The following is a 12,599-nucleotide window of genomic DNA, read 5'->3' on the forward strand; positions in this document are numbered from 1 at the left end:
ACAGCCCTTTAAAACATTTCAAAACATTTTTTTCAAATGGAAAACCTCGAGCCTTCAATTCAAAATGAAAGTTTGAAAAGCTAGTTAATAATGAATTAATATTCTGTCATGTCCCGCTCATTGAGATACTGATACAAGATTAAAAGGAACCAAATATGACCCTAAAGTGTTTTGCATTTTACAACTAACAGATATAGTTAGACCATCACCTAAGAAATGAATATATTTTTTTACTTCAGTGTTATCAGTCGTCATTCAAAAGTAACGTGAGGTTTTTCTAATAGAGTAAGTGTCTGAAGTCTCGGCTTGTCACTGTAGGTGATTACCTTTACAGATAATGGCTTATTACCTGGATTCTAACCGTCGCTCATCAAAGGGCTGCAAGACGACTCCTGCTTACCCAGAGGAATCAACTAAGACAAGTAAGTCACTCAAGTATTTTCTTCTAAAACGCCATATATGATGATCACTCTTTGATGACATCATTTGACGAGTTAATATTGTCCATGGATATTTGAGTATCTCTTAGGCTTTCAATGCATGTAGCTTACTTAGACCTTCGCATGTCAACATTAAAAAAGGAATACCCACTATAAGGGATTCCTCACCCCGCTGAGCAGGAATTACATTCATAAGATAATTATTTTCACTGCCAGTTTAACGATTAATATTAAGTGGCATACCATGAATTTAATGTACGGTACTTAAAGGCTTAATATTTGTACAGATTTTCAGTAAACGTGTAACCAGTTGTAGGGAAATATACTCCCTAGAAAGTCTTACTTTAACGTTAAATTAACGCCTTAGATGTAATATATGCGATAATATATGAGAATACTCATAATTCTTGTTTATTTTTATTTAAAAAAATTATCCGAAAGGATGGAATTTTCTAGTACTCTATCCTCAATCCTTAGTTTACCTTCAATACCTTCTACTAATTTTATCTATCCAGCATATCCATACTACTTAAATTTACAATGCCTTCATGAGATTATTCATTATTGCGCATCCGCTTTTAATCGCAACTATACATGTACTGTGCATCAGCTTTTGGTTACAAGTACATTACATTAACCGATATGAGGCACTGGGCACATGGGTTTAAAATGTACTGTTTGGTAAAATAGCTTCATGGACAAGTTTGAAAAGTAATTTGCTTTGAACGACCATTGGTTGAATAAGAACATATTTCTGCAAAGAACTTGATTGTCAGCTCTATAGCCGTAAGTATTACCATCATTACGTTCCTGAAATTCTAACAACAAACTTACTTGCTGTCACAGGTTATTCAAATATGCTGTAAACAACTAGAGATGTTAATTGTGAAAATCCTATTAGACTACCTAACTTGCGACCTAATTTGCTTTGCAGTTTGCTCCTTAGCTAGACTAAAAAAAATGCATGAGAATTGATTTTGAAATTCGTAAGTCAAGACATGTAATTGAAAATAACGAAGGTTCTTAATCAGGATTTAATTTTGCAGATGAGCCAAGCCTCATAATGCCAGCACCAGGAGAATGGATTAGACCTTTAGGGAACCTTGAAACTTTCATGGAAATAGGAGGAGAGTATGGAAGTCTCAATACTACGCAAGCCATTTGGTTGACCTCCAAGGAGCCAATTGATCCAGAGGAAGTAAAGAAAGCAGTCTATCAAGTTGGACTGTAAGTTTTCAATACTTTGTTCCATTTTCATTCAGTTACATTAGTTATTGTAATGAAATAGGTATTAAATCATTGAAAGGTGTTTTTGGTTAATTTTCTCTTAGTTATTTTAAGGACATAGGTATTAAATCATTGAAAGGTGTTTTTGGTTAATATTCTCTTAGTTATTGTAATGAAATAGGTATTAAATCATTGAAAGGTGTTTTTGGTTGATTTTCTCTTAGTTATTGTAAGGAAATAGGTATTAAATCATTGAAAGGTGTTTTTGGTTGATTTTCTCTTAGTTATTGTAAGGACATAGGTATTAAATCATTGAAAGGTGTTTTTGGTTAATTTTCTCTTATTGTATGGAAATCGGTATTAAATCATTGAAAGGTGTTTTTGGTTAATTTTCTTAATCAGACTTTTCCTACGCCCTAGAGGGATATAAAAGTCATTAACTGGCTAGTTGTTGCAAGGTTACATAAACAACTCGGAGAACGGTATTGTCTATCTATTCAGCTAACCCGCTAAACTTCCTGTTGTTTTCTTATGCAGTGGAGCTTGGTGCCAGTCATTCATTTTTTTTCCTGTGTCAGAATATTTTATTAATAATTTTTCCCTCAAGTTATTAATCTTTTTTTAACTTTCAGGAAGACTCAAGTACTGCATGTCTGCGTAGAATGGAGAGGAATGAGACCATGGTTCAAAAGAATGGACGAGTATGTGTGCGATTTCGAAGTAATAGAAGCAGATGTTATGGCAGTTTTCTATATGTTACTTCACAAGCAGTACAATATGATCAAAGGTCCACTTTGGGGAGCTCGACTGGTTCCTATGCCCCAGGAATCTCCTGAAGACAACCTTCATCGAGCTGTTCTGATCATCACTGCTCACCACTGCATCACTGATGGACACACAAACATGACCTTCTGTCGGGACACCATGGAGTTCCTTAATGCCTCCATGACTGGACGAGTGTACGAGGTTCCATTGCGTCCTGTTATTTCAGCAAAGTGCGACTCTCTCATGTCAAAAAAGGACTGGTATTACGTTTTCAGGTACTTTTGGGCCAAGATGTTTGATGCAATCATCAGGGACTACAGTAGCAAACTGTACTTTGGAGGGGCACTGGTACAGCCTCAAACGAAAGTAGCAGTTACAAAGATTTTGAGGTCAAATTTCACAGTTGGTGAAACTAAGGAACTGATACGTCACTGCAAAGCTGCTGGAGTCACGGTTCACTCCTGTATCATGGCAACAGCTAACTTGGCTTTGCTACAAACGGTTAAGCAGCGAGCAAAGTACAGAGTAGATGCAGCAAGGATAAATACTGTGAACTGCATCAACATGAGGAGATATTTCCCTGCTGAAATGAAAGATGCCCCTGGATGCCACATATCTCTTGAAGAAAAAGAAATGATGATTCCAAGCAGTGCAGCGAAGAGCAAAGAACAGTTCTGGTCTTTGGTGAAAGTGTTTCACAAGAATCTCAACGACAGCTTGAACGTGCATTATGCTCCCATCAAGAATGCTCCCTTGTTTAGGCCATCGACCATTTTGCTTCATGCGAACTATGAGCTGACTAAACGTGGCCGTAAAAACCGAACTGACAACCATATGATCAGTACTAACATGGGAAACCTGAAGCATCTTCTTCCAGGAACGTATGATGGGCCTGTTGAAATAACGGATCTTCTCCGTTCAGTTTCCAGTGAGCTTACAGGTAATCCTTTTACTTTGGTGTTCCACACATTTAGGGACCAATTCATGATCTCTGTTGATTACTACACAACTAAGATGACAGATGACGCTGCCTCACAGTTCTTCAATAATCTAGTCACATACATTGGCAACATAGCTCAATATGGCACAGTACAAGAGCCATCTGCTCCTCTAAAAGCATCTGTATGCAATACAGAAAGCACTGTCACAATACCTGCCGAACAGTTAGGAAGTGTCCTTTCTAAGAAGGAAGTCGAAAAACCTCCGAAGGAAAGTGAAGTTGAAGTTGGTCATGTCAACAAAACCGAACGTATTGAGATCCAGAAAGAGAAATCTGATGACCATCTAGCCAGAGCTGAAGAGGGTATAAAATCACCAAAAGAAAATGGATACATTAACGCTGCAGAGATTGTCTCTACCTTGAGCAAGCAAGGTTACATAAATGAAAGTCTAAATACTATCAATGAAAGTCATGTTTCCAAACATGAACCAATCATCTGTAACAGACATATCGAAGTGATTAATGGTTGTTGAAGATTCCTGGTAAAATGAATACTATAATCTCTTGAAAATGATGAAATCTAATGAGTGGATTCAGACAGACTTTAAGCATTTTGTTCCTTTACTGCCCTGAGATATATAGTGTTTTACCTGAACTTTGTATAAATAAAAGACTTATTTTTACCTGGAAAAAGTCAAGATATTGATAATATAAAATTTTTCATTTTATCACGTTCTTGAGTACTCACTGATTACATAAATTAACTTCATGTCACCAGTGATGTTAGTTTCTTGGATTTTTTTTTTTCTGTAGAAACTGTAGACTTAGAGTAGTGACCATATAAGTAGTATTTTTTTATGCAGACATTATATTATTGTTAATTGATTCAGCTTGTGATAAGCTTTGCATGTTCATAGTTACAATTTGTTATATATTTTTGAGGTTGTAGTAATCATGAAAAATAACATATCATTTGCGATGATTCACTGTTCATCACTATTCACAATCCAAGAGCTATTCTCTTGATAATGTTACAAACAGATATGTTTATTGATAAGGATATTACTGTAGCATCAAAATAATATTTGTATGATCTGATTTCTATGTATTTCTATAGATAGATCTCTCGTTAAATACAGATTAATACTGTAGTATTAGCTGACTTCAGACATAAGTGATGGATCTGAACGTGACTAGTGTTGTATATGGCTGTGTCTTTACGCAGTAATTGTTAGTATTGTATGTGTACAAGTGTAAGTGATGGACTTACTCCAGAGGCATTTTACATATGAAACTACATGTACTTCGTATGATTTATATTAAACTAATTGATGTTTTTGTATTTGATGATTGTCTTTCTACCCAACAAAGGTCTATAGCAATGTGGAATTAATCAGTTTTAGTACGTGAGGCCATACAAAGAGGCATAAAGTTAAACTTGTAGGTAACTGAAGTTTACAGTTAAGCTTGTAGGTAACTGAAGTATGTCATAATTTAAGCATGTTTCCAATCGTGATGTAATGTATTGCGTTTTAAGATAAATTGCATTTCGTGAATACTTGACCTTTCAGGAATTGGAGGGAACTGTTTTCCGTTTCGTGAATGCTTACATAAATGGATGAAAAATAGAACCCAAAGGAAAGTTCAATCTAAGTGATGGAGAAAACAGTAGATGTAAAATGACTTGATCGAAGATCCATAAGGAGAGTTATTTATTCATGAAATGCTAATGGGAGATGGTGAAACATGATATCTTGAGATAAAGGCACGGATCTTATGGTCGTTAGTAGGGAGATGAGCCAGGTGAGGGATTTTATTTTCAAGTGTAAGGTCTTAGTTTAGGTGGTGGTTAAGTAGTTTAGGTATGAAGTTAACTGCAGGAGAAATAATTTAGAAAATCTTGTTAACTGGAAGGCTTTATGAATGATACATACGCCTTGAAAACTTTGACAACCTTAAGAGTAATGCAGAGACGTTAAGAGTGGAAGTTGTATGCAGTAAACTGTGAAAAGACTTATTGTAAAAGCTTACTAAAATTTATATACAACTGTGGATTTCCTGTAAAAGCTTACTGAAATTTATATACAACTGTGGATTTCTGTTAAAAGACAGCTAAACTTTGTGACGGGAAGAGACGATATAATATCGTAGTGGAAAAAGAAGAGCCGGTGATTGTTTACCACTATCATACAGTAATCGGTCCTTATTTTATACTGTACTAAGTTTGAATTTGTTCGTGGCAGCAGAAATGAGACATTTTTTACCATTTGAAAGTTATGTAAACACCAAATGATGACGGAGCTGATTTTGCTGACGTACTTGTCGACTAAGTATATCTTAGTTTAACCAGACCACTGAGCTGTTTAACAGCTCTCCTACGGCTGGCCCGAAGGATTAGATTTATTTTACGTGGCTAAGAACCAACTGGTTACCTAGCAACGGGACCTATAGCTTATTGTAGAATCCGAACCACATTATGGAGACAGACAGACCATTACTGAAACCTCATTTCACTCCTTAGTAGTACTTTAGGTTTATAGTTGAAACACTCCATTTTTTTATAATCTGTATCGACAGAAGTCTTTCGCATCCCGCATATGACACGACTGATCATTTTAATTTTTCCCCTGATATCCCTTTCATTTGGTTCTCAGTTGCTCAACAAGAGAATTTTTTTTTTAGTGGACCAACTTTGACGGCTTCTTTAGTACTCAGGGGAATCGAGGCTTGTTACTCGATTACCACTGCCTTATTTTTTCATTCAGTTTCTGGAGGAAGTGGTTGCGATATTTACTTGTCTTGCGAACCAGTTCATAATATTCTGTTCTCATACCTTTTAAATGCTTCGTTATTTGCTTAATTCATGAAAAATAATGAAATCTCATTATCCCCACAAACTGCTAAAGGAGCGAATCAGTTCATAATATTTTGTTCTCATACCTTTTAACTATTTCGTTATTATTCCATGAAAATTAATGAAATACTTATTTCATGAAAATTAATAAAATCTCACTATCCCCTCAAATTGCCAAAGGATCTTAAGATATTCCCTCAACAATGCTAGTAGTTTTGACTCTTGCTTGTGATGTGTATCTTAGTTCTCGTTGTTTTATCCTTAATGAACCGGATGCATATGAACCTTTACCTTGGCTCTTAGTCATCAAAGGTTCCGATTCTCTGCTTTACTCTGAACTCTAGTTTTATTTTTATTGACAATTTAAAGAGTCCTTAGTTCCTTTTTCTTCCTCTCAATCTTCTCCTCGGAAAATAAACCACTGGATTACACAGAGACGCCGTGAAAATTTTATTTATTTGGACATTAATGATCTGAACAGCATTACATGGTAAAACAAAAATGAAGCTGGTACTGTTAATTGTTCTCAGGCTGGTGTGCCTTCTGTCAATAAAACACGTAGCCTTACTTGAAGGCCTTATGTCACGAAGAAAAAAAATTCATAATGACCAGTCACTTATATTAGTTGATAATGTTTCCAGTTTAAGCATTGGCAACATTAGCCAGTCCTTTCCATTAGTTTTTTCTTTTCAGTTTGTTCACTGTTAAAACTCCTGTGAAGGGTGAATTTGGTTGATCAAATCCTGAGCTAGTTTAAAAATTTTTTTTTTTTTTACATAATGCAAATGAACAACTGAGATTTGTCTGGGCGAGAGTCCAATCAAATTACAAACAAATAAAAAATGCGCCGAAGTTTTTTCGGCTCAATCGACCTTTCTGTGCAGCCGCCACAGCGTATAATCAAGGCCACCGAAAATAGAACTATCTTTCTGTGGTCACAGTATAATGCTGCACGAGCCAGGGCCTATGAAACTTTAACCACGGCCCAGTGGTGGCCTGTCCTATATCGTTGCCAGAAACACAATTATGGGTAACTTTAACCTTAAATAAAATAAAAACTACTAAGGCTAGAGGGCTGCAATTTGGTGTGTTTGATGATTGGAGCGTGGATGATTAACATACCAATTTGCATCCCTCTAGTCTTAGTAGTTTTTAAGATCTGACGGTGGATAGAAAAACTGCGGACAGAAAAAAGTGCGGACAGTATAAAATGCGGACGGACAGGCGAAGCCGGCACAACAGTTTCATTTACAGAAAACTAAAACTAATATTTAGTGCTAACAAAAACATCTTTTTGGGCGTCTTTTAACTAGATAAAATTATGTTCATAACGGTTACGTTTTGCTGTAACTTTGTCATATTAAGAATGGAGTTAGTATTACAACTAAAGTAGAATGGAAATGTGGACAAGCAATTAGTGCCACTTACGTTAATTTATGACCAAACTTTCAGGTCTCTCAAGTTCATTATTCAACCATAAAAGCAGATCGAAAATAGCGATAATGATAAGAAAATAAAAATTTGAAAAGACAATCAAAAGAAAAATCCTGTATAAAATTTTGAAAATAAAAAAAAAGAAGGTAATAAATTCAATTAATAAAGATTGACACTAAAGTAAAGTTTCAAGTAAATTAACTCTTTGATACTGCTTCCTCCACAGGACTTATAAACTACCTGCAATACATGCAAGTAATGTTTACACTCGGAAAATTAATAATTTTGTTAATGTATCGTTTTTTTAAACTGGACCTATACATCTATAATACATATAATAATATGTATATTTGTTTACAACAAAATAATGCCCAAGGAAGGTTGATGATTTCCATTTTCTCATGTTTCTACAAATCTCTGGTTAGACGGTTATTTGTTTAGTCAAGCAAAATTTTTCTCAGGACCATAATTATCATTATTCCGTTTAGAAGTAACTGAAATCCCAATTTTTCAAATGTAAAGATAAAATGGTTCTAGAAAGCAGAGTACAGCGTTCGTTTTCACTTTGACATTATCGAAAATAACGTCTTTTCTGAAGTGAAAAAGAATTCGCTTCAAAGTGGCCAGAGATTTTGTTTATCTGATGAAAATTCGCTTGGAAGGAGCTTTTAGGGCATGTCAAAAGTAGTCGGTAATATTTATTACAAAGTTTCCACACACACAGAGAGAGAGAGAGAGAGAGAGAGAGAGAGAGAGAGAGAGAGAGAGAGAGAGAGAGAGAGAGAGAGAAAATAATTTCATGATCTTGAACACTGAAACATTGACATGCATGAATTTTATAGAAAAATTTTTAGAATTTAGAATAACTTTTAGTGTTTTTTTTTTAAGTTCATATTACAAGGCTCATGCGACCACTAAAGATAAAATATTCTTGATGTTGACTAAGCATTTCTCAAATGTGCCATTTTTGATCATGAAATGGGCCACATTGGAAAATGAATCATACCAGATACAGCTTTTCCTTTTAAACAACTGTATTAAATACTCCTATTGCTAACTTAAAATAAAGCTTTTGTTCAGAAGGAGGAAAGATCCGTTTTAATAAAAAAATGTAAATCTAATGAATGCACTTTTTCAACTAATAACAGACCTAATAATATCGTAAGTTATAATACAGTTTATAAAAAGTTAAAGTTAAGTATACCTTAGTTTAACCAGACCACTGAGCTGATTAACAGCTCTCCTAGGGCTGGCCCGAAGGATTAGATTTATCTTACGTGGTTAAGAACCAATTGGTTACCTAGCAACGGGACCTACAGCTTATTGTGGAATCCGAACCACATTATAGCGAGAAATGAATTTCTGTCACCAGAAATAAATTTCTCTTATTCTTCATTGGCCGGTCGGAGATTCGAACCGTCGGCCAGCCGAGTTCTAGCTGAGAACGGAACCCACCCGCCCAAAGAGGAACTAAAACAGTTTATAAAAAATGCAAGGCAATAATAATATTATGAAACAATCGTTTCTTATCATATTCATATAAATTTCATATAAATAAAAACTCACAGAAAAAGGAACTTCGAGCACTGGAACCTTCCATCCTCAGCTGCCAACCTCCTTGGAGGATACTTTATGGTAGCTGGGGTGGAGGAGATCCTTAGGGGCGGCTTTCTATCAACTTTTAAACTGTTTGATGTTTTTCGCTTAAACTTAACCACTTTTCATCGCTTTTCCATTTAAAAGCATTTTTCGAGATGCATGGAAATTATGCAGTGTGTGTCGTCCTTATGGATTATTTAAGTGGTGTCTGCAACAATTGTACTGTAGGTTATTATTCACCTTTCTGGCGCTTTGAATATAATTATATATATATATATATATATATATATATATATATATATATATATATATATATATATATATATATATATATATATATATATATATATATATATATATATATATATATATATATATATATATATATATATATATATATATATATATATATGTTATACATATACAGTATATATATATATATATATATATATATATATATATAATATATATATATATATATATATATATATATATATATATATATATATATATATATATATATATACACATAGGAAGGAATGAAAAAAAGAGTTGGCTTAGCTCTTTCTGTGTTTTTTCACACCTCCTCAGGGTCAAGTGATACAAAAAATCATTATTTGTCACAAAGACACCTCTGTGGCAGCAATACGTAAACATAAAAACTGCCGTACTACTATCTAAAAACTGTCTACAAATGTTATTTGTAAGTAGTTCGTCCAGTTTGTACATCATAGGGCTGCTGTTGATCACATCTACACGACTTTTCTCTATGGTACATGATTCAACAATGTCATTTTTAAGAAGTATGTATGTCTTAAGAACATTTTAATCAGGAATTCCCCTCTACAGAAGAATGGTTGCTTAAATGAGATCTCTTGCAATCAGTGTAATACAAAGTACGTGGGTCAGAGTGGCAAGGATCTCGAAACAGATGAAAACGACATAAATGTGTCAGAACAAGGAATACTGCAAGTTGTTTAATTAAGCATATGAATGAATGCAACCTCGCCATCAACTGGAAAAAGGGTAAAGAGATCATTTTCTGTAAAGACATCACTAAAAGAAACAATGTTGAGTCATGTATCACAACGAAAAATCGTGTAGATTTGATCTACAGCAGCCCCGGGATGTACAAACTGAACGAACTACTTGTAAATAAAATTTTTAGACAATTAGTTTTTAAATAGTAGTACAATAGTTTTTGTGTTTATGTCCTGCTGCCACAGAAGTTGTTACATTACTTCCTCCAACTCTACAACATAAAATATCGTAAGTTTTAGCGATAAATCGTCAATATATATATATATATATATATATATATATATATATATATATATATATATATATAACCAGCACTTTTAATGACTCAAATTATTCCTTTATATATAAATTATATATATATATATATATAACACAGAGATAATATATATATATATATATATATATATATATATATATATCACGTCGGGATCATCTATATATCATATATATATATAAAAGAAGTCGGAACCTGAGAGCAACTGCATATATATAACTATATATATATATATGGATTTCATTCGATTATATATATATATATAACAGAAATATACTCATATATGGAAAGCAAGGGCGTTACCCATATAAGTCTAAAAGAAGTAACCTATATTACCTGGGCAAGCTAACTGCATACCAGTGTTTTCCCCAACTTCCCGACTCAGCAATGACCCAATGGACAACATTTCATTCATTATATATATATATAATCATAACAGAAATAAATTTCTGATATATATATATATATAACCTATATAAGCTAACTGTTTATGATTTCCATACCGACAGCAATGACCCAATGGATATATATATAATATATAAATCATCAACACACAATCACATATTATTCTTTTAATGACTCAAATTATTCCTAAAAGAAGTTATAGGTAGTGTAAATTAGATATTAATATTTGTGAGTATATGAAAATCACTTGTGGAACAAACATCAGATTATATGGATATATATATATATATATATATATATATATATATATATATATATATATATATATATATATATATATATATATATAATTATATATATAAATAATGCTTCTGCATATTCTCTTAAGTAAAATTAGTGGCCCCCCCCAAATCATTCACTATATATCCCCATAATCCGCCACTGTCTTTTGGAGGATTATGAACCTGAGGATTATAGTCTTAAAGGATTATAAACTCCGCGGATTATACCTTTTTGGAATTATAAACTTTGGAGATGATGCCGTTGTTTTTCACCTCAGCGCCATTCAGAAAAGAAAATTCCTCTTTTAAAAGGAAATGTTTTTCCTGGGTGATTCTACTTCGCTATTTTCGTCGTCGGATTTTGGTTCCTCGCGAAAATGCTCGAATACCTCACACACCTCCCTCTGTTAAACTGACTACGTAAATGCGTTGGATTCTATATTCCGTCTGAGTTTAGCTACGCGGGCTGAATCACTTTGATTATGGTGAATTTTATTTTCGTACCCATGAACTGTTTGCCATTGTTGTGGAATCATTTCTCGTTAGTATGCCTGTTTTTATGATGATGGAAAAGGCAGATGTTGAAAATGTATTTTATACATATACAGTATATATATACATATATATATAAATATATAAATATATATATATATATATATATATATATATATATATATATATATATATATATATATATATATATATATATATATATATATATATATATATATATATATATAAAATATATATGCATATACATATATATATATATATATATATATATATATATATATATATATATATATAAAATATATATGCATATATATATATATATATATATATATATATATATATATATATATATATATATATATATATATATATATATATATATATATATATATATATATATATATATATATATATATATATATATATATATATATATATATATATATATATTTATTTTATTCTAATAAAGGTTGCCCATAAAAGTACCACAGAGGGAAGATTTTTGAGCGGTAGTGTAAATATATGGTCTATGAGTCTTATTTTTATTATACACTGCGATATAAAACGGCAAAATACGAACGATTTTGCTTACTTTTTTTTGTTGGTGGTTTATGAAATACACTTTGTGGTTATCGTTACACCAAAAAGAAATACACATACGTTCCATATACTACATAATCTCAAAATCGTCGTACAAGTATGGCCTCCTGCCTTTGGTTTCATTCTTTATGTAAGAAATAAATGACACAAATTCTTACCTAGATTTGTCATCGCGTGATGCTTAGCCCAAGGCAAAAGAAAGCAAAAATATTTCCCATCAACCGGT

General features: G+C 32.8%; 1 protein-coding gene across 4 annotated transcripts in view; it reads left to right on the forward strand.

Moving 5' to 3' along the window:
- LOC136829388 (uncharacterized) overlaps positions 1-4,717 on the forward strand; it is a 105,031-nt gene extending 100,314 nt beyond the window's left edge. For all 4 annotated transcript variants that reach the window (XM_067087876.1, XM_067087873.1, XM_067087874.1 and 1 more), the window contains 3 exons: positions 335-422; positions 1,487-1,667; positions 2,300-4,717. In XM_067087876.1, the coding sequence (XP_066943977.1) occupies positions 335-422; positions 1,487-1,667; positions 2,300-3,905 (1,875 nt within the window). In that variant the 3' untranslated portion in view covers positions 3,906-4,717. The remainder of the gene's footprint in view (positions 1-334; positions 423-1,486; positions 1,668-2,299) is intronic.
- Positions 4,718-12,599: the final 7,882 nt, after the last annotated feature.

The sequence above is a fragment of the Macrobrachium rosenbergii genome, chromosome 44, assembly GCF_040412425.1.
Source record: "Macrobrachium rosenbergii isolate ZJJX-2024 chromosome 44, ASM4041242v1, whole genome shotgun sequence".
Lineage (NCBI taxonomy): Eukaryota > Metazoa > Arthropoda > Malacostraca > Decapoda > Palaemonidae > Macrobrachium > Macrobrachium rosenbergii.